The sequence below is a fragment of the Corapipo altera genome, unplaced genomic scaffold (assembly GCF_003945725.1).
Source record: "Corapipo altera isolate COAL_440 unplaced genomic scaffold, ASM394572v1 343, whole genome shotgun sequence".
Lineage (NCBI taxonomy): Eukaryota > Metazoa > Chordata > Aves > Passeriformes > Pipridae > Corapipo > Corapipo altera.
In genome coordinates, this window is record NW_020884913.1 from 6,934,478 (window position 1) to 6,958,064 (window position 23,587).

The following is a 23,587-nucleotide window of genomic DNA, read 5'->3' on the forward strand; positions in this document are numbered from 1 at the left end:
TAATTTCAAGCTTGGTGTGTGCTCTCTCCTTCAGATGCCATTGTTTCCTATGTGAACAGACCTACTGACCATGAAAGAGAAATGCAATCCTTCCCTGCCCCCAAAATTTATTCAAGTCTTGTCTCACTGACGTTATTTTTTCTCAATTTTGAAATAGGCAGTGCCAGGGATGGTGGAGGAGAAGCCACACTGGAGACTTGGGCATTTAATTTCTAGACCAGGCAGACTCCTTCACAAGGGTGTTCCTTTTGCAGTAAATGGCTTTTGTTCAGGTTTATGACACTCTGTTCACATTCATTTGGTTCTCTTTTATTTAAACTGCTGCACAAATCTGTGCTCTGTAACTGAACTGAAATCAATTCATTTAACATAAAGTATTTTAACTGGTCAACTTAAAATCATTCCCAACCCAGACCAGGGGACACCTTTACTGCTCACAGTGGTTTGTAATCCATTATTTTTCAGGCTCCTTTACATAATATTTGTTTCCTGAAGAGCAATCTTTTCTACCTAACTTTTCCTCTTCAGCGATTTACTTACCAATTTAAGTTACATTTCTCCCTCAGGCTAATCAATTAAGCAAATCCTCCACATTTGAATCATCACATTATGCTCAATCCAGCACCGCTTTTAACTTTTTTGGAGGGACACCTGTAAAATCCTGCTGCAGGGTTTGCTACTACAATAATCCAACACAAAACACCACACTGGTGCTTTTTAGGACTTTAAGAAGTCTCTCACAATACTCTCAAGTACCAAATGTGACAGAATGCAAGTGGTGTTACTCTAAGGTTTTTTCAGCCCTCTGAGATACGGATTATTTAGCAGAGGATTCCTGGACACTTTGACAGTCACCTCCCAACAATTGTCACTTCATGAATCAAAATGCCCCAAACAGAGAGCAAGGCTCATGAATTTTGTCAGAAGTCCTTATGCACAGTCAGTAACAGAAATAGCTGGTAGAAAATACACACTGACTTCTTAAAAAAAAAAAAAAGTCTAAAAAACCCTCTTTTCTAGAAGAGGAAGGTAAATTAATAAAATCTCATCTCAAAATAAGTTCTCTTCAAATCAGACAGGAGTTAGGTAGAGCCAAAAGAAACTTGGAGGAAATGCAATACTCAAAGAAATACTCATTATACATGGGAAGATGAAAGTGGTTTCAAAGTCTGCAAGTTCAAAAAAGGAACAGTCATCAAATCATAGGAAGCAGAGATGAAGGAAAGAAGAATTTTAAGTCAAGCTTAAAATTCTGGCAATTATTATCTAATTGCCAGGCCTTAAAAAGTGTTTCTGCATAATAATAAAATATCCTGTTTATTGCCCCAATGACTTTTAAAAAACAGTCACAGTCACCAGAGATTACTGGGATCGGAATGTGAAGGATGAGGTTGGAAAAAACCAACAAATATGATGTTTCAATTAGAAACAAGAAAAATGTCTGCTCATAAGACTTTTGCAGTTAAGAGGCATCAAGGCTTGTAGACCTGGATCTCTCAGTAGTAGAAAGGAAGAGCTCATCAATGAATAAGACAGAAGAGAAAAGGAGACTTCATTTGTAAGGTGAGAATTTCAGTCTCCTGTGTGCTCAAGAATTTGGGAGAAAGTTTGGAAGCAGCATCAGGGCAAAGTATAAGATAATGGGGTTGAGGACATGCATCAGGGCTGCATCTTTATTTCCTCCAAGCCACTGGATTTTCTCCCTTCTCATGTTATGCTCCTACAGGTCAAGATAACACCCTGAGAAATAAAACAATTAACAAAGCACCAAGTGCCAAAGATTGACTCAGTGTGACACAGAATAAAGAGCACCTGCAGCAAGCACTGAGGAACAAGAGAAAGCAAACATTCAAAGGTGATGGTGAGTTGTACAGATCACTACTGATTCAGAGAGAAGAGGGAGTTCAGAGGGTCCAGAAGCAAATGTCAGGGTTGGAAATTCTCCCTCCTCAAATGCATAAGGTTAAAAAAAAGGTAAGTGCTGGTTTTACCTGTCAGAGAAAATGCAGGAGAAAAATGATGGAGTCTCAATGCAGGTGAGCTGAGAGAATCAGTGAGAGAGTGGCAGCAATGAGCACACAAACCCAACCTAAAATTTCATGAAGAGGAACCTTGCAGAACTCACTGAAGACTCAGCAGAGCCAATAAAAGGGATAATGACTTGCTAAGGCAGTAAGTAAAACAGGGAATGTCGGCTGGAATGCTCTGTCCAGCTGTGCTGAGAGCTTGTTCCTCACAAGGATGATCTGAGCAGGAAAGGAGAAAGCTCCAGACTCATGCTCTGGAATACTACCACAAAGGGCAGAAAGCCTTTGGGGAAGAGGAGTTGCTCTATTAGCATGAGCTGTAAAACTGGAAAGAATTTTTCTGGGGAAAAAAAATCTGTTCTTCTAGTAGGAACTATATTTATTTAATTCACTTAACAAGTTGCTCAACACTGTGATAGCTAACAAATACAGTGTGGGATTATTTCCTTTTGTTATAGCAAAGTCACTGTGACAGATTATGCCTAGACTGATAGATTTTACTTGCTGTATGAATATTAATGATTTTAGTACTCCCTTCTCAATAGTTGTGTTTAACATATGTTTCCATAATTATGCATCATGCTGCACATAATGCACCTCTCTCTCTGGCAATAATTTTACTGCTGAAGATATTGTTATCCAAGAAAAGGGAAGGTTAACTGGCATGCATGCATCAATCTTGTGGCCTTCAATTAACATATTCATTAAAGTTTGCCATAGCTAAGAATTAACTTTATATGATTAGGTATCATTTCTGCCTCACATCCTGTACACAGCTTATGCAAAATGAATTGGTTTCAGCACAGTTTGTGAAAAGCACCAATTTCTGTGTTCAGAATCTACCACCATCCATCTGTATGAACCTTTAGATAACCTGTGACACACAGACCTGGCATGTGAGATTGTTCTTTCCTTATCAATAATTTTCAGGGGAGTTCTGAGGTGATTTGGTGGGACTTTGCATCAGATTGTAAATCTCATTTCGTACTGAACATCTGGCAGCACTTTTCCCCATATTCTTTTCTTTAGTCACTTTGATTTTTGGACACCACAAACTTGTGGAGCCTTCCCTTCAGTCATTAAATGGTGCTGTGAAATTTGTCATATGTGACCAGAGAAAGGGAAGCTCATTGGAGAAGCTATTTTTGACTGTGCGTGTCTGCTCTGAGACTTAACAAAAATACCTCAGCTTCTCTTTCCTATTTAGGTACTGAACTTTCACTGAAATCTATAAGAAGCTCAAAACTGAAAGAGGAATTAGGAGCCTAATTCGTGAAGATTTTGGCCTTAGTCCTGCCTGATTGTTAATGTGGGCAGTGGTCACTGACTGTCTGGACCCTCACAGAGTGAAAGGACTTCTGTGCTTCATTTCTTTGGTGTTTTCCACTTCTAGTTTCATTGTATTACTGATTCCTTGATAAGTTTTCAAGGGTAAAACCGGTGATGACCATTGTTTCTATGTGGGAATCAAATCACCGGTCCTTCGTGCAAGGACCGAATTCCTCACGAGATTAAATAAAGACCAGAGAAGGAATAAAGCCATATCCATCACACTTCTCTCTATGCCTTCTACACAGACAGTGGAAATCATTGGTATTTCTACACAGTGCACACCTGGACTTGTGTATCACATTCCTATTTGTGAGCTCACCTTGTCAAGGAAGGTGGGGCGGTCCATGGAAGACTCTTTGGAGATTGGTGGTGGGCGGCAGCCAAGGGGTTTGGTGACCATTCCATTATAGTCGGTCACTCCCATTCCACGCTTGTCCATTTCCACCTTCTTTTCCAGCAGAGCACCTGCACAAAAGAGGAAATTATATTGGAAAAGGTGACACAAAGGCAGTATAAAGTCGCCAACAGCAGTTCTGAGAAATACATCTTGCTTGCAAAGGCAAAAGCAAGAAAATAAATATTACCCAACTGATCTGGACATAATAAAACTCTCGGAATCATGAAGGGTTCCCTCTGTTGCTTTAAAGACAAAAAAAATTACTTACACAGATACTTACTCATGGCCTGATCGAGATTCATACTGTTGCTCTTCAAGGCCTCTTCCGCTGGCTCTCTCTGTCAAAAAATATGAATTATGTTAAGAAAAAAGGTAATCACACTCATAGGATTTCTAAGCAACCTGAGGGAACAGATAAATCTCTTAAATACTAGATCTAATATTTACTCTGCAGCCTAAATAATGTCTGTGTGTATTTTTTTTTCTCCTTTGGGCAATTCTCACAACTCAGTTGTTTCAGTTTGCCAAGTACCAGCTCTACGAGGTCAAACCACACTGCTCTGTTTAAACTCTTCCCGTTTCCTACAGACAACTTAAATATCACAATGATTTTTCTCTAAAAAAAAATATAATCCAGCTATACTCTGATTTTACCTGTTTAATAAGAAAAGGGGAACAGGAGTGGAATTATTACTGCAGTTCAAAGCAATATCTGTTGCCATAAAACTCTGAACATCAAAACATTATAAATGCCATCACACAAAGTGTATCCTCCAGTTGATTTCAGAGCACTCTACTAGTTTACAGCAGATTTCTGAAATGACAGTCTAAGTGCAGGTAACAGAGCTGCTTCCTGACCTGAAGAAGAGACTGAAGACCTTTTTGTCCCTACAGTCTGAAACAAATCAAGCCAGAACTATAAGCTACCAAGGCTAAGTCAGAGGTGTCTGTCTGAGCACTACTCACAGGGAAGCCCATGTCTGTGAGCTGTTTTATCAGACGGTTCATGATCCAGGCCTCATCCTGCTTGCTAGATGTCTTCATGCCCTTAGTAAATAAATGGGAGACTGCATTAATGGGCTGGTTTCCACCTTCATACTAGTGAGATGTACATAAAAGAAATGGTAAGTGTTTTTTATTAATAACACATGCTACTGAAAGATGTATTAGTACATTAATTCAGAAAGTATTGAAGAACCCTCCGAGCAACGCGACTACGATTGTCTTCCCCCAAAAGTGTAACAAATTTTATCTCAGCTGAATAAAGTTCAGTGTACTATTTAATATTTGATTTGTCGACCACTGAATTAAAGCCACCTTTGAATTTACGTATTTCATTTTAATCCTTGGCAGAAAAACGTAATGAAATAAAGCCGAAATAGTACAACACTTCCTGAAAAACATTCCCAAAAACAAGTTTGCGACCTTGAAGTTAAGAATGTTACTCAGTGTATTTTCTTAAAAACAAACAAGAGCGTCTAGATAAACACCTTTAAAAGATCTCTGTGCAGCTTTTCTATCACAAAATCCTTAAGAAGTCTCTTCCTTTCAGTTCTCCAGAAAGTACCAAGGGACAAGCGCGGATTTGTTTTGGGCTGCGGACAGTACAAGAAACAACCATACTTGATCAAATCACCGGCCTAACTGTTGGCTAATGGAACAACAAACAAAGTGGCTAAATGCATTCCCAATTCCTTTAAGTTACAGCCTGGCCTTGTCCTGAAATAAAGATTGTGCAATGGGAAACTTCCTCACACAATTTTCTACGTTCTCGGTTGAGTGCAGCATTAATACAAGTTCGCTTTGCTCTCACACACACACACACCCCGTACAGTTATCTGTTGGTTCCTCACAAACAGAAAACAGCTGGTTTTCCATCACAAACTACTGCTTTCCCACCACCATGGGAAGTGATGAAAGCCCCCTTAACACCTTTTTTCTTTCTGTTAATACATTTTCATTTTAGAATACATGGAAGCTTAGAAAACTTAAAAAAAACAAAGGCAACAGCAACAAAACTCCCAAAGCATCTGACGTGCTTAAATTCAAAGATCTCCCATTTTCCCCTGGAAACAAGGTAGGCTGTACTTGAACCACTGTAGTGGCAAGCTGTGCTTGGGTTCAGGTGTCAGAGATCTAATTTCAGGTGTAATGCAACAGCAAACTTGTGACAACTTATTCTACAAATGTTAATAACTAAATCCACTCTTCCTAGAGAGTGTCTTTATTTTTGTTTTACCTTTTGAAGTCCTTTCTTCGGGGCATTCCCCCAGGAATTACAGGAGGAGCTGCTCTCTTGTGAAGCAGTATTATTCCACATATCTCCTTCTTCATCTTCCCACTGACTAGTACTGAGATTCACTTCATCCCCACCACTGCCCCAGCCTTCTTGCATAGATTTTGAAGCTGGAGGGAAAGAGGGAGAAGAAAAATTCTTAATTTTGCAGAAATATCCTTTTGTGCCATATTCAGTGTGCTAACATGAGCATTTCCAAGAGACACAGAGGTTTATCAAATAGTTTAACTGGCATTAAATGATAAGGACGCCTTCTCTGAAGCTAGCAAAAAAGAAAAGTTCTCTAAATACTTAGAGAAGAAAAAAAATCCAGCAACCACAAGTCCTGCTTTCCCCAGAACAAGCCAGATCTGTGGTCATGGCCACTCCAGTCTCCTAGGAACAGGGAACCAAACTATGACCACACACTTGTTAAGTGCTATTTTGCTTTCAACGAATCTCACCATTTTTGCTGCCACATTCTTCCGAGGAACAACCCCAAATTTCGAGGTCATTAACGGTCAGAAACTCATTCCCATCTTGGAAGAATGGAGTCTGAAAGGAGCTCTTGGGCTGCTGGGAATGCTTCCTATTCAGCAATGAGGTTGTGTCCCCTTAGTCCATTTTATTCTGTTTACTCTGTTTAAAGCTGGGATTACTCATCTTAAGACCTCTCGCTTCTCCCTTTTATATTTTCTGAGCCTTCTACCTATCTCTCAATACGGTATTTTGCAGGAGTGAACTTCAGGCAACTCCCACAGCCAAAGCAGAAGCCAAAAACAATCACTGTAGCCTTCAGGGCATTCAGAGATAAAGGATTTTTATCAAATAACATGAGTTAGGAATCATGAAGCAGGAAGTAGTTCAGGATGTTCCTGAACCTGTGAACAATTGTAACAGCTGAAGAAAATACCCACTCCCTCAAGTATGACCCGACAGTGAGGTTATGACCCAACAGTGAGGTTATGACTAGCTGTTCTCAGGTATTGCTTTTCCTACCAGAATCAGTCCTACTTTGGCTGAACTCTGCTGCTTCTCATCCCAATTACAACTTTAGGCACCTAGTCATGTTCTTCTGCATCTCTACAATTCCTGCCTCTCTGCCATACTGCTTTCCAAGTACACAAAATTACTCTCCTTTAAATATACTGGATTGATGCATTATATTCATATTTTTGGATTATTCTGGTACCTGGAGTATTGACAGTTAGAGGCAGCTAATGCAGCTCTGAGAAATTAAGACAGTCTCTGACTTCAATGCACAGAAAACCAGAAGCTCTGTTTTAAAAACTGCTGCCAGAAACAAACCCACTTTCCCCGTCCTCTCCCCCAGCCTCTAAGGGTGTGACACCCACGTGTGTACCTGGTTTGCACAGTGCTGGGGCAGCAGCTGGAGCGTTTGTTCTTCCATATGTCCCTGCTGGCTCGGCAGGATTCTCTCCCCACCCGGTCCCACTGCTGGGGGGTTTCCCCCACGCCGAAGTGCCATTATCAACTGCAGCAGAAGGGGACGAGGGCTCTCCCCAAGAAGCTTCGGTCTTTGTGTGGACAGCAGGCATCTCTCCCCAGCCTGCTGAAGCAAGGGAAGGAGAACACTGATGAGAGGAAAGGCTTCTTTTGTCACTCATTCCAAAGGTGGACATTTCACTAAAGAGTTTCTCTGCAAAGGAGGTGAACCAGTAAGCAAACGTAGCGATTCTAATTAAGTGTATTAAAAAAAAAAAAAAAAAAAATCCCTTAGATGTGGTCCCAAAAGTGTTTTTCTTAATTGAATAGTAACACCAAGTAGCCAGGGCAGAAAGTGGTTTTTTCCACGGCCAGGAGCAGCCAGGTGAGCAGCACACCTGATCCCAAGGAGCAGCTGCTTCAAACGTGACTTCTCAGAGCGGCTTAAACAGGGCTCAGGGAGCACAGGCAGCAGGGCCAGAGTCCAGGAGACCAACCCGAGTCAGGCCTTGATTCACTGAAAGATTTTAACCTATTTTAATGCCTTTTAACTATTTACAAATTATAAAATCTCTTTTCTTGTGCCCTGTGAGTAAGATGCTATTTGTTTGTTATTCCAGCTCATAGTCGACTGTGCTCCCTACGTGCACCCCTTCAACACTGAGCCTCTGCTTTATAATAAATATAATTTTTTAGGGGAACTAGACAAGACTGCAATCAGGATCCACAGTCAAACCATGAGGAACAGCAGGTAGAAGTCACTGTTTTCCTGAAGAGTATTGCATTAACTCACTGAAAGACGTAAGCTACTATGCAGAAACAGCCTTAGTCTGGCTTGGCTTGGCTGTAATGCGCTTACATCCATATGACACCATTTCAGCCCTGAGGCTGAATGTGGCAGGAACAGCCAGGGAGCTTCTGAGGCCTACAGAGCAATCCTGACCAACACAGCAAAAGGGTAAATTGAATTTACAGCTATCATTACCAGAGCGTTTTCTGAAGAGAGAACTTGGATCACAGATGGAGTTCGAGGTACTTTCTAAATATATACAAAAGAGATGCATAACAAGCAAGAAAACAAGAATAGATACCTGATATTAACCTATTTTTCCACAATTATAAAAAACTGCATCCCATAACATGACAACTGAGGTCTCAACAAGTATTGCAGAATTCAGTCTGCTTAAAACTTCCCCTGGTAATTAGGCTGCTAATTCAGGAACTTGTTCTCTTTTAACTGGAGATAAATATTATTAAGACAGGTATTTTATAACTGAAGAACTAAATGCCTATTTTGCCTCGGCAGTATTCCTTTTTTGCTCCCCAGTGCTCTATAAAAATACTCTGGAAAGGTTTCAGAGAGCAGGAACATTTTCTCCACAAACTGAAACTTAGAATAGGTAGACAATGGCAAGGACATCACCACAAAAGAACTATATCTAAGAATACCTCAAAATAATTTGAACCAACCATTTCACTAAGCAACAAGTCTTTGCAGAACTCACTGATTTCCACAGAATTTCTGTTACCAGAAACTGGAGCAACATTCACTGCCAACAACAACTCAAACGTTGGCCAGCAGAGAAAAAAAAATTCCTTTCAAATAGATGTGCTCAGATCTGTCCATGGCTCCAGTGTTCTCATATTAGATATTTATTTTAGGTTCTATTTCTTGAAGCCACTGCAGCTCTCTCAGACACTGATCAAAGTGCAGAGGGCACAAACCACAGCGACACGTTCAGGAACAAACAGCTTAATAAAACTCCTTCACTACCAGCAAGATTCACTCTGTTTTAAAGCACAGTCCTGAAACAACCCAAAATGTCACTGTTTCATTAAAGTGATTTCCATTTGAAACAAAAAATACTGTGGTTTAGGCTCTATCAATGTTATTTTAAGGTGTGTAAAGAAGATAAACTGGCAGATCCACAGATGTATCTAAATGAACCTCTGCTTAACATGACAGCTTCCTTGGTGCTGCACCTGAAATACTCATTTCAAGGTTTCTGCTTGTATCTTCAAGCCAACTTTATTTAAGGGAAGCTATATTTGAATTTCTGCCTCACTACTCAGAAGGCAACTGGAAGACAACTGTGTGTATTTAATCATATTGGCAGCTGAAAAAGATTAACTGCAGGCAAATGAAATAGAAACAAAACATCTCTACAGCACCAACCAGACTACAAGGAGAGACAGTGCAGAATACTAATATTTCCTTGAGTTCATGCAAACTGTACTGGAAAGTCTACCTAATTCATTTATGAAATCAACCTTAAAACACAATTCATATATTAAAAAGCCAAAGTGTGCTACATTATAGAATAAAAGCCTCAAAAGAACCGTTCCTGCTGTTGTTTTTTACTGTAAATTCAACAATATCGATTAAAGGCCACAGATGTGTAACGTCCAAGTTATTTTAAGTGCTTTTGAATTCACTGAGCAGTAAATAATACAGGATTACAAATAATGGAGGAACCAGCCTTTGCTAAATGAGGGTAATGCAAATACATAAAGGCAAACAAAACAAACCAACAAAAAGGTTTCAAAACTATCTTACCAGATCAAATTAAGTGGAGGAAATTAGTAAATAAAACGTGAAGGCTGCTGGAGAAACCACCTGTGCACTGCAAGAATTAACCTGTATGTAATTCTGAACTGCAAACCTGTTTCCTCTCTGCTGTCCCAACATTACTATCTCTGTGCTACCTTTTTATGACTCCATATGATTCTGTTTTAGAAACTCTGAAGGTGAATGTAGTTACATTTTTGAATGAATGATGAAAAACTCTACATGGCCTCAAAACCTGAACCTGGCTAACATTTTCCAACAATTCTGCTTGGAGAAAACTTAATAACTTCTTTATGAAAATAATATGCTTTAGGCTTTCTCAGGAAAAAGCTCCTTAAAACCAACCCAGATCTGCACGAGTGTTGTTTTGCAACAGAATGAGCTCCATTAAAGGCTTCTTTGGCAAGAAAGGGAGGTTTTAGTATTGAAGTTTTTAAACACTGTTAGAATTGCAAGAAACAAAAAGATCACAGTGAGTAATAAACATGGACACATTGGCAGAGCTTTGTTTTATAGAAATAAAAACATAATTAACATTGGGCCACAGCCAACAGGAAATCCTCAAGGGAAAGTGAAATGTTAACTGAGCTGTGGCAGGATGCAGTTGTTTTCCCTCAAAATAACCCTATAGCCATTTGGATGGCAGAAATTGTTTTCCTTGAAGTTGTTGGTCCGTGATAAACAGCAGATACATGACTACAATACAGGCAAACCAAAATATTAAAACCTTATGTAGATAAAAAAAGAAGAAATTAGGTAGAAAAGAGATTGTTTACTAATTAGACACTAGTCTGTTAATAGAAGGAATTAAGCTATAAGGTGTGCATGTACAAGGGAGGGGTTCATATATATAAAAATAAATAAACATATATATTTAAGAGCCACTTATAACCCTTAACTTTTAAAATCTTCATTTTCTTGAAGGGATTCCAGTTCATGCAGTGGAACTCCATGATTTCTTGTACCTCTCAGCATTCAGGAAGCTTTAATTTGGGTTTCAGCAGTGAGATCACTCTTGTGTGAAAATCAAGGGCAAGGTCTCTCATCATCACCTGGCTGCTCCCCAAAAACCTGGCTGTTCATGGGCTGAGCTCCCACAACAGGGTTTCAGGTTTTCACGAGCATCCTAATTGAGCCCAAAGCTGAGCTGGTTTCAAATGCATTCTGATGGAAGTTCAAAGTAAGGAAAACACACCACTTGCACCCTGCATTTCACATCAATCACAGGCAATGGCTGTCACGAGTTACCACTGAGACAGTGGCACAGGATTACAAACGGAACAGAGGGATGCCTGGAGCTTTCAGATCGTAGGCCTGGGTTAAGATTTTTAAAACTTAAGCTTATTGCTGTCTAGGAATCACAAAGACCTTAATTTTTGACCTAAACCCCCCACAGGGAAGCCTATATCATCTTTTGCTTTTTCTTTCCTCAGCTGGAGGACGGGCAGTTGGAACCCTGCCAGGCTCTCACAGCCTAATGGGAACAGGAAAGCATCGAGCCCACTCCTCAGCACTTGGAGGAAGGGTCTGGTGCTGTTTGGGATCCAAAAATCTCTTTTAATCATTCCTGTTTGAAAAACCTCTTCTCGCTTCTTATTCCCCTTGTATCAAAGCCGCACAAAATAAAAGTGCTGGGAAGAATTATGCACAAGTAATTTAGATTAAAATCAAATCTAACTCAAACCCACCAGCTTCCTGCTCATCTTCCTAAGTAACTCACTGGAGGTTTGGGACCAAGCTCCTAGAACCAGAAAGGAATACATCTATCACATCATCTATCCCCTTCCCCCTCTTTTTATTTCTTCTTTTCCAATAGAAGAAACTCCTTAGAGCATTCTGCATTTTCATCAAGTGTGTACCAACATCTGCTTCCCATCAATAGCTTTTAAGTTCTGTGTTCAAAGAATCTGGAGAACTTCTGGGGATGGGTGACAACTTGAATAACAAGACTGTAACTTGGCCTCTACTTCTAAACTAAAAAAGCATAAACTTCAACCCTAAAGGGGACTGCTAATCCTTTGTGAACCCCTAACTAGTGCTGTACAGCAAAATTAAAATCCACTTTTTTGCTTTCAGGATGTATGACTGTGACATCTTACAGCTGCACCACCTTCCCTACTTGCAGAGGAACAGAAACCATGATTCCTTATTCACTCTACTCCCTGAATGTGATTGGCAAAGCACTTCATGACCCATGCAGATGAGAAAATGCCCAGGGTAACTACACAGTCCAAGTGTTGCAAGATTTTAGACAAGCACTTAAATGTGCCCTATGGCACAGCCTCTCATGGCACGATCGTGTTTTGTATGGAAATACTGTACATGGAAAAAAAACTGTTGCTGGATGAAATTTGGTTGTGGATTACTGAAGTCTGCTGGTTACAGGATTCCTGTCTTCCTTACTGCAGAGGCTGGAAAAGCAAAGCCAAGCGGAGAGGGAACTGGAGTAGGAAAAACTACGGTTAAACAGCACGACTCCAAGCTGCAGGTCCCCGTCTGTGTGGGAGGGAAGACACTCACTACTTGCTTCCCATCTTTTAGCTGTCCCAGATGGGAGATGATTTGTAGATGTTTTAAGTCTGTGTAATTTCCACACAGACCAAGAGGATATTGCTCTGCAGCTGCCCTGCCACTGGGGAAACTGGGCCCCCTGCACTCCGGACGGGAAGTTAATGGGATCACTTGAAACCGCAATTTTTGCTCTCTGAGTAAGATAAGCACAAGGCTGGTCCTTCTTGGGCACAGCCACCAGTAAACATGGGCAGAACACATCGAGGCTCAGGGGACTGCTCCTCGCTTCCATTTGCAGATTAGACAATAATCCTTCAAAATATTCCCTTGTTTGGCCTTTATACCTGTACCACTGTACACAGTTCTAAGTACATGGAACAAAAAATACACAACAAAAGGCCTAATTTATGCCTGGAGCAGCTTGACCTCAATTTTAATACAAGAACTGTATTTTGAATTATTCTCACTACTGCTCATTTCATACTTCCTTGCATGCTGACTTCAGTGTATTCTGAGAGCTGGCTTTGCTTATTTTAAAACATTAAAAAAAAAAAAGGAATATTTTTCTTACAATCTTTCTAATTCACATTTTACAAGATGCCCAACACTGTAACTTTAACGTGGTCATGAGGCAACTCGAGCAGGAGGTTACAGATTCATAAGCAGTTCTCCAAGTGTAAACATATTGCTTCAATGAAACCCTTCCTTTGCTACTGTCCATTCTCCAGAGGAATCACTGCAGATTAACACCAAATTTTAAACTCCCTTTTCAAAATCTGAAAGACTCAGAACTGTAAGATTTCCTCTGCAAGGTGTTAGATTATTTAATAGCATTAACAATGCATTGCTGTGTATGAATTGTTTTACATGCACCAAGGTAATCCTTCAAAAATCACCTTAACGAAAAACAAACCCTCACTTAAACCAATCAAAAATTCACCTCCACGATAGCTCCACTACAATTCAGAAATCTGAATTTTTGTTCCATGGGTAAAGTTTTAAATATGGATGAAATAAGTTTAAAGTAAATTAATTATCAATCACGTATGTTGAACTGACCAAGTACAAAGCAATTTAAAGATTTCTCCTTCGGGAGCACATATTATTTTATTATATTTTTTATTAAAATAACATGTGTTCCAATAACACGTGCTTCAACTGTTGAAATATTTGACCAGAGTGGGGAACACAAGACTATTTTTACACAGTCATTAGAGTAAATTTGAATTCTTTCACAACATCAAAGAGAAAACTGTTGGAAATGAGAGAACAAATCCCACTTGGAAAAAAATGTGGTTAAAAAGAGAGTACTTAGTCATGACCAAGATGGAACAAAAACCTGAAAACAAAAATCAGATGAAGAATTTGTAACAGCATTGCAAGATTAGATTAATCTTGGAGAGGTCTGTGGTCACGATACAGTTCAGGGCTGCTGGTGTTAACTTTTATTTAAAAACCTCCTTCTTAAGGATTTTTCTCATTTTTATGCATTTTTATTCCTTGCTGATTGTCCACAAGAGCACCCTGTCTTTGATTAGAAAAATTCCTAGATGTCTAAAAACTTGTCTTTGGAGCACAGCCAAAGTTAGAATAACTTTTCCCAGCCACCCTGAATATTAACATGTTTAGCCAATCCTGCTTTATGAGAATCACACAAAATCCAGGGTACTGCCCATGCCCTGAGGTAGGGAGGAGAACTATTCCTTCATAAAAGAAGAGAAACAGCAAAAGCCTGAATTCATGCAACTGTTAACAAACACGTGTTGCCAAGAGATATGGTTTGCAGCAAAGAAACAGATGCAGACTATCTAAACATGAACAGAGCCTGTCCAACAGGAACAGGAGACAAATAAGAGAAGAAAGGTTTGCCAAAAGACCATAAACTCTCAAATTAAAAGTAATTGGGGAAGAGATGCCAAAATAAATGTGGGTCCACCATCTAAGAACCTTCCAGGTTATTGACCAGACACTTTTTCAAGCCTTTCTTACATTCACTTGGACTATAGAAATTTGTGTCGGGTCCTGTAAGTTCTGTCCTCGAGATGAGAGGTTAAAACAGCTTCAGAGTAAAGAAATAAACATATTCTATGACATAAATACAGGATTTCCACCTTTAATGCGCCAACCTCGCACTGATAGGACAGACAGCGTTCAGTTAAATGGTACTGGTATAAAGTACTTGGTAAAACTATAAAATCACTTATAAAACTATTTTCATACCTGGGCCAAGCAGCGGGGACCGGTTCGGCTGGGCACTTGGCTGGTGCGATGGCTGAGGTTCAACCATGTTGGTGTTGATAATGGTGCTAGTGGTGGTGGTGTTGGTTGTGGTACTGCTCTGAATTATAGGATTATTTCTATCCCACATGTTTACAGTCTTGTTGTTGTTGTAATTTGGGTCGCCCCAAGCTGAGGTACCGTCATCGATTTCCATCTTGCGGCGAATGGACGGTGGCGATGGCTCTTCCCAGCCAGTTGCCTCACAGTTCTCTTTTTGTTTGGCTGGCACTGGCCCACCAACCCACCCCGACCCCGTCTGTTTTACAGAAGCAGCTCCTCCCCAGTTACTCACATTGTTGTCCTGGGGTTTATTAGCCCAATTTTGTTGGGGGCCTGGCTTTAAAGATTCCCCCCAACTTGTACCTGTATTAGCCTTGCTGTTTGTGCCATTTCCCCACCCACTGGTCCCAGACCTTGCGGAATCATTCCAGCCAGACCCCGATCTATTGTCAGAATCCCATCCAGATCCATTCTTCTTCCCATCACCCAAGTGTCCAGGAACAGATGATGAATCTGTCCAGTCTCCACCTCCTGAAGTCCAGCTTGGATTTGATTTCTGTCCATCTCCCCAGTTTTGAGATTTGGGTTTCTGAGGTTCACCCCAGGTAGGTGATTTGTCCTCCTGATTTGCGGTCCCACTCCAAGCGTGGCCGCTTTTGGCAGCAGCAGCATTATTAACAGTAGTAGAGCTTGCTGACTCTCCCCACCCCCCCGGGCCATTTGGTGCTTTGTTGTTATTGTCTCCCCAACCTGTGTTTGTTGGAACAGCTGCCGGTGGAGAGTTGACCCACCCAGATACTGAAGAGGTATTTGTACTGTTCATGATGGACCCATCGTTCTTCCCCCCTGAGTTTGAAGATTGAGTAGCTGCACAACCCCAGGCCTCTGTTCCATTGTCATTCTTCCGTTCAGACCTTGGGGACTCTTCAAATTCCCAGGCAGTGTTTTGCTTTACAGGGGTCTGTCCCCACCCCGTATTGGACAGGACCCTGGGGTCAAGGTCATTTCTTGGCAACTGAACTTGCCCTTGGTCTATCATCCCTTTGTCTCTCCTCCTGCCCTCTCCAGCCCCCTCCCTCCCAGTACTGCCTTCATTTTGACTCCCACCGCTGTCGTTGCTTCCTTCACTAGCCGTGGTGCCAGATGCTGCAGCTTTGGCCCAAGAGTTCATTTGTTCATTGCCCTGCTGCATGGCAGGGTTCGGACTGGTAACACTAGAGCTATCCCACCCTGTTGATCCTTTCCCATTGATGTCGCTATTGGAATGCTGGTTTGGGGGCTTGCCCCACTCCCCGTTGACACCGTTGCTGGTGTTACGGTTGGGGTGGCCCCAAGCTCCAGAATGCACACCACCAACACCGCTGCTGCCACCGCCCCTGCCCCACGCCAGGACCCCGGGACCGGACGGAGGCCCCGAATCCCACGCGTTCGCTCCGTTTCCTTCCTTTTGCACAGCACTGCTGGATCCGTTTTGTTTAGCACTTAATGCTGAGTTCACAGTGTCTCCATTCCCCTGACTGAACCCAGAATTGCTGTTTCCTGCGGCAGGATTACCTGGGGACATCCCCCACACTGAACTGCCCATTCCTTCACCACTGCCCCCGCTGACTTGAGAAACCGATGTTCCGTTAGCACCAGGAAGGCCTTGCAGGTGGGGCGGGATGATGGCCCCCATGCCAACAGCCATCCCCCAGTTCGGCAGTCCGTTTGTCTGCATTGCATTGATAGGGTTTGGTGAAGAGTTCATGGGGTTAGTGTTATTTGGTCCATCAGTGTTAAGGTTCTGAGGTTGTACGCTGAAAGACACATTCTGAGAAGTGGACGTTTGTGGTTCTGTGCTCTCTTGCGGCAGCAAGTTTCCCCAAGCACCCAAGGTGCCTGTTGGGTTCCCATTCTGGTTGCCCATATTCTGACCTATGGCACTGACTGGACTGCAAATACTGGAAGGGTTGCCTGCTCCCACAGTTCCTTCATGTCCAAGTACAGGCCAGGCAGCTGGATTGGCATTAGGGTTAAGGTTAAGATTAATGCCAGCATTCGAGTTGGAAGCACCCCAGCAGTTCTGACTTCTACCGTCTCCCATCATGTTGTCCATCTTTCCATCCCCACCACTGGCAGAGCAGTGAGCTAGGCCAGAGCTGGAGCCCGCAGCCACCCCCCACACCCTGGCCGAGCTGCCGTTGCCGTTTGCTCCACCAGCTCCAAGGGCACTCTGGTTAGAAGTGCTTTGGACGAGTGCTCCGTTGGCGCCATTATTGCCATTAGTTTTCTTTGTATGTCCAGTGAAGTTGCCTTGGGCACTCCCTGTAGCCATGCTACTGTTCTCTGAGCCACAGTTGGAGGCAGAGTCAGTGTCTGTAGTACATTCTGAGGCAGACTCAGTCTCAGCTCCGGTTATGGAAGGCCACGCTTCCTTGTCAGTCCTGTCTATTATCACTTTATCCCAGCTGCAGTTGCCTTCACTCCTGAAAGCGGGCTGCTGTCCCCAGTGGGAATTCTCATAATGGTCTCCCAATCCACTGTGGCTGAGATCTGAAAGGATCCAAGGTTAAAAATGAGTCCAGTGTTCAAGCCCTGCAAAACCCCTCTATTAAGTACTGTCTTACATCACTAGTTACAACACTACATTCTGCTGAAATCTAGAGAACATTCTCTAACACAATGCAGCGATTTTCCCCACCACAATAGAGCATGATGCCCATATTAATTTGTTTCTCTTTTTAATCTGGAAAAACTCTCAATTAAAATAATGAAACAATCCCATTTTAGAACAGAGGAAGTGTTTCATAGCCCTCAGTGTACCAGTAAAAATAATAAGCAGGCAAGAAAATACGGCGAGCAAATACACTAATCCATGTGAAGAATCTAAAAAGCAAATTTGGAAAAAACACAGACAAGTATCTAGCAGACTCTTGCCATTTATTTTGACTCAATTCTCATTCTTCAGGGAAACACAAAGAAAAAGCATCCAATCAAAAAATGTAAAATGTCTGCCTGCCATGACCTGTTATTACATACACACACTCCCACATCACATTTAACACACTAAATTCATACTGCATTTAGGTTTTCCACCCTTCCTGTAAATAAAGAACAAATACAGACAATAACCTTTATTGTTAGGTGCCAATTATTTTATATTTTATACCACTATTTTACACCACTATTTCATATTTTAGCAGAGAACTTGGGCATTTCTAAATAAGAGACAGTTTTGTCAAGAAACTTACCTCTCAAAGGTTTTACATGTGGCTTAAACATTCCTATGCACTTGTACACATAGTCCTATTTCTCCCCAGCCCAGTGAAAAGTGATGCTGTGCTGGACAGACACCCAGAAAAGCCTTTTCAGCACTGCCACATCCTCACAGATGCTAATCCAAAAAATTAAACAAAAGCTTTGAGTATCTACTTGCTTGCTAGGGTATGAAGTTAAACTGCAGGGTACAACACATCTCATGCTAAGACCTCAAGCTTTGGTCAAGTTTTTGCATTTACTTTCCATCCCCATTGCTCTCTACAAGATTATTCCTCTTAGTTTCTTTTGATGGGATTTTGATAGCAAGTAATTCAGTCTGATCCAAGGGATCCATACTGGAGACAATCTCCAGAAGAGTTCCTCTCAACTGCTTGCATTTACCAAAGTAACAGATTTTGGAAGTCAATTGTTTTTACTTGCTGTAAATCTGCCAAAACCTGACTTTCATTCTTTGTTATCTGAATTAAATTAATATTTCTATGGGGAAGATGGATATAGTAAATCTCCCAAACAAGCTGTTACCAGTGGATACCTAATATGCATTAATTTAAATCACAAATATTTTGGTGTGATCAGCTCTTCCAATTAGAGGTGTTCTGATACTGCGAAAAATTGTTCAAAGTTTAGAAAAAGTTCTCTCTCTCTTTGACAAAGTCTTATTCACACATTTCACCTGTAGCTTTTCAAGAGAGAAGAAATAACACGCTAAACCAAGTCATGTTGCTGCTTTTTTTAAAATTTAAATAAATTGAAGCAAAAGTAAGTATTTTAGAGAAAGGAAGGGAAAACAGTCTTAGCTCTTTGCCCTTCTACTCGTGATGCCAGGAAAAGCCTAACATTTCACAGAAAGAGCTAAATAATCACAGAATATAGAATGGTTTGGGTTTGAAGGGACCTTAAAGATCATCTCGTTCCAACCCCCTGCCATGGGCAGGGACACCTTCCACTAGCCCAGGTTGCTCCAAGCCCTGTCCAACCTGGCCTTGGACACTTCCAGGGATGGGGCAGCCACAGCTTCTCTGGGCAACCTGTACCAGGGCCTCCCCACCCTCACAGGGTGATTAACTTCTTTCATAATAATCGACAAGCATATGACAAATCCAAAAGAGAATGTGAAAGGAGCCACTTGGATTTACCTGGATTCCCTCCCCTACATGCAATGGCTGGAAAGCAAGGAAGCATGCTGGTATTCCTGGATACAGCCAACTGGTTACAGCACAGAGCTAAGGGAGCAGGTTGAACACTCACCTGATAATCTAGATTTGCTACACAGGTGTTAAATGAAGACCAGAATCCCAGATAAGACATGGAAGAGGAAGGCAGTCTGTGAAATGACTTAAAAAGCGTCAGTAGGGTCAGAGAAATGAGCCGAGGAACACTCTTAGTAGAGCAGGAATGAACAAAGGGAAAAAAGCAGTGGCAGGCCAGGCCAGAAGATAAGAAGTTGAGCCAACCAAGGAATCAGATAAGAGGAGTTATGGGAGATTTTTTTCAACCCTGTGGGTGGTGCGATTCAACGCTGCATTTGAGACACGACAGAAGGATTTAAAAGTGGCTTGAAATACATTGTTCCAATAAAAGGTCTTGTAAAAGCCAAAACCTGAGCTCCACATGCCAGTGCTGGGAGAAGGACGGTGCTGCCCGAGGAGAGCTGTGCAGGGCAGGCCTGGGAGGATCAAGAGCACCAAGCAAGACGTCTCCATACTCACAAAAATGGCACCATGACTGAGAAGATGAGATAAAAGGGAGCTGCTTCTTTAATAGTTTCCTTTCTCCTCTCCCTCGAAGATGGTGGTTAAAGCAATGCTCGAGTTTGAGAGCGCTAAGGAGACTGAAAATAAAGGGAAGAGGTGGGATGGAAGAGGAAGATGACAAAAGAGCTTAGAAAGATGGCTGAGAGCTGGGAGCAAAATAATTCATTAAATAAGAGACCAGATTTTGAGGAGCTGTATGAGAAACAAGATGAAAAGAAAATTATGAGGGGGAAGAACTATAAAAAGCAAGAGATGTCCATATTAAGAGTAGGAAATGGCCAAGCACACCTGCTTCAGACAGCATCCCACCAAGAGCGCTCGGCTGGGAAGCAGCACACGCGCAGCTCAAACCCCTCTGCTTCCCAAGGGTTTGCAAATCCATAATTACTGCCTTTCCTGCACCATCAGCGTAGTTGCTCTTCCTGAGGTTCAGATTATGCCCTCAACAATAACCACGGACTAATCTGAAAGTGGTGACTTTGACAAGGATTACAATAATTCCGTGCAGGGGACATGAAATCAGCAATCCCTCTCTGGAGCAGCAGGTACCTGTGCTGGGCCTTCCCTGCTCCGGGGGCAGTGGGATCACTCTGGTACCTTCCACAAGTCACTGATTCACAAAATAGAGCAAAAACATGCAATAGACTCACAGTGTCCAACTGGTTTTAACACCAAAGGCTGCTGCTACAAAGCTTGTCAGAAACGGGACAGATGAAGAGAATGAAAAAAAAATATTCACAAAGTAAACAGAAAGCTGCAAGAACTGTGACTTTGCTGCCAGACAAACAGAAGAGTTTGAGCACAGATCCTGAAGAGAGCAGTTTTTATATTCTTGTCTCTAGAAGCAGATAGCCAAAAGATGCTTTTCCATTTTCTTTACACTGAAAGGAATCCTCTCCTGTGAATCAAACAACTGGTAGCACAGTCCTGCTTAATACAGAAGGACTTTAAATATTTGGGAAAAACAATGAAAGCAAAATATTTTATATGATTAAATCTAGAGACTTTTTTTGCTTGCTTGGAGTTTTCTTTTTTTAACACAAAGATTTCCTTTCAACTTTCTAGGAAACCAACTCTTCGTAGAAATTCCCACCATTTTCTTTCATTTTTTAAGTTGTTCAAACTGAAACAGGAAACCCATTTTGAAATTTTTTAAGAATCAGTTCCTCTTTATTTATGCAAAGATCTGGAATAAAAACACTGAGTCCACCAGAAGCATTTCTATCCCTCCTCTGTGAGCTGAGCAAAGATTGTAAACAAGGCACGAGGAACAGGAACCACAGGTATTCTGTGTTAGCAAATCCCAGTGCAGGTACCCCACAAAGTGAAACTGATTTTTAAATTCATACTTTGTGTTTTAAAATCGTATTTATGTATCTTTTATATAATACAGCTTCCTTAATTAACAACATTGCTTCAGCAATCAGAAAGGAAATATTAGTTTGAGGATAACAGGTTGAATTTTGTTTTTAACAAGCATATAAATTCTGTACAGCAACAATCATAGATGCGACCTGAAAAACGTACAGTTTTGATCACTACTACCAATAAGCATGAGGGGGTTGTTTTGGGTTGGTTTTCTTTAAATAATATCCTTAATGGCATTGGAGGAGTTTGCTGGTGTTATTACATACTGTAGCCAACATATCTGACCAACTTCAGTTTAGTAGTTATTAAAACAGAAAACATTTTTGGCTGTGTTTGATAATGAATAATTGGTTGCAAAATCAGTTTAGTGTTTACATAGATTACAAATGCAAAATATGAGTGAAATAGGAGAAGTTGTTGCATGCATTTCTTAGAAAAGCAAAATACTTTGCCTGCACAAACAATTCACCTAAAACTTCCATCCTCTCCTGAAAATGTTGTTTAGATTAATATTTCCTTCAATTTTTTTATTCAGCTGAATTAGAAGTAACTGTATCTTTGTAACTTCCACCACAGTAATTAGTTCAAATGCTGCACAGTAAAACCCTGCATCCCCAACTAGAACACAATATTCAGCTGATTTTGCAACCAAAGCAGGGGGAGGGTGTTAAATGGCAAAGCCCAGGATGAACTTTTAATGGAATATTATTAATACATTTTGCTCACCCAGTTTTAAATCAGAACTAACAGTGGCTCCCTCTCTTATTACTAGTTTTATTTTTCAGCCCATGATAGTCACGTAACAACAACCAGACCCATTGGCTCGCCCTGTGCTGCCCAAAGGACAGATGACAGATGACATGCAGAACAGAATAAAATCCCAAAGGCCAGTGATAGTCCCACTGGGGATTTTCCTTGGCACACAAAGGTTAGTGATTCTGAGTAGGCAGATGAGGAAAAATGGGCAAATTACTTTCTCCCCCCAAAAAGAAATAGTTTTCAATTCAACATGAGCAAATCTTTAAAAACTCAGTTTTTTAAATCTAAATTAAATAGGAATCACTGGGAACATTTTAAGTGTTAAACCAAAAGTAGCCTAATTTCATAAAGAAAATATGACATAAGCATCTATTCTGAAGTACAAAACACAATAAAGTAGAAAACCTGGGCATTGTAGTGCTAATATTTCAGGTTAGCTGCTGCATCCAGCTGTAGGCACAGAGAGAGATTTGAAAACTGGCATCTATGTGAAGCCCCTACAAAACTCACTCACAACAAGTCTCATGGACCGAGGAAGCTGAAATCTTGCACAGCACACATAACGTGGCAAGACAGAAAAGAGATGGAGGCATTGAATAAAGCAGCTTTATTTATTTTAAAACTAAACCATAGCTAAGCCCACATGGGGGAAGCCTGTTATCCCCTTTTCATTTTCTGCACTACGACATTCAAACGTAGTTGCTTTCCTCTGGTGCTGAAAGCTTTCAAATGCATTAAGAAAACAAGCAAAAATAAACAGCATTTCCCGTTACTAGCAGAGATTCCACTAAATGCTACCTCTCCAGCACAAAAGCAGCAGTAGAAAACACCAAAATCATTGCATTTTTCTGCTCAGTGCAACATATCTTAACAAGCAGTTTGCTGCGAAGACGCCATTTTATCAAACCTGAAACGCAGCCAAAAGCTCAGGACGCTGTGCTGCTGCTCTCTCGCTGAAATGTTATGTAATAAATTGATTTAACAGAAGCAGATGCTATTTTCTCAGGGTTAGGGTTACTTTCCCCTCTTTTTTTGGCTCTAAAAAGGGCTGATGGGTAATAAAATACCTGAAGAAAGGAGCCGCCCAACCATCCTAGGAGACGCTACATTGTGTGCAGAGCTGTTCCTACTCCTGCCTCTACGTTCTCCAGGGCTCCCGGCTTCAATATGTCGGCTGTGTACAGTGTAAGCCTCATCCTGTAGAGCTGCCAAGAAAATCTCTCTGTGCAAGCGTGCGCCCAGACAACCTGCGAGCTCGGCCGGGCCTCGGCTGCACTGGCTATGGAAATGCCCTTTCCACGCACAGCCCTCCTCCCCCTTCCCCTCGCTCCGCTCCTGAGCTCTAGGTGAAGGTATCAACAGAGCAGGATTTTTAAGCTTTGATTATCTAATTGCAGCTGACACTAAACCGATCTTCCTTCCTCTTTAAATTCTTTCAACTGTCACAAAACATTTTCACTTCAGGACCCAGCTACAATTAGCGCCCGTAGCTGCTTCTCTGACGCTTTTGAAAGTCAGCCAAGAGAAGACGCGGGTGCTGCCGAACGCCTGCCCCAGCTCCTGTCTGGAGTCCTCCTCCTGCCCCAGCTCCTGTCTGGAGTCCTCCTCCTG

General features: G+C 41.5%; 1 protein-coding gene across 1 annotated transcript in view; it reads right to left on the bottom strand.

Moving 5' to 3' along the window:
• TNRC6C (trinucleotide repeat containing 6C) overlaps window positions 1-23,587 on the bottom strand; it is a 99,681-nt gene that overhangs the window by 21,154 nt on the left and 54,940 nt on the right. Inside the window, 6 exon segments of the mRNA XM_027654328.1 lie at window positions 3,679-3,824; window positions 4,037-4,094; window positions 4,723-4,803; window positions 5,996-6,162; window positions 7,395-7,604; window positions 14,778-17,369. Coding sequence (XP_027510129.1) covers window positions 3,679-3,824; window positions 4,037-4,094; window positions 4,723-4,803; window positions 5,996-6,162; window positions 7,395-7,604; window positions 14,778-17,369 — 3,254 coding nt within the window.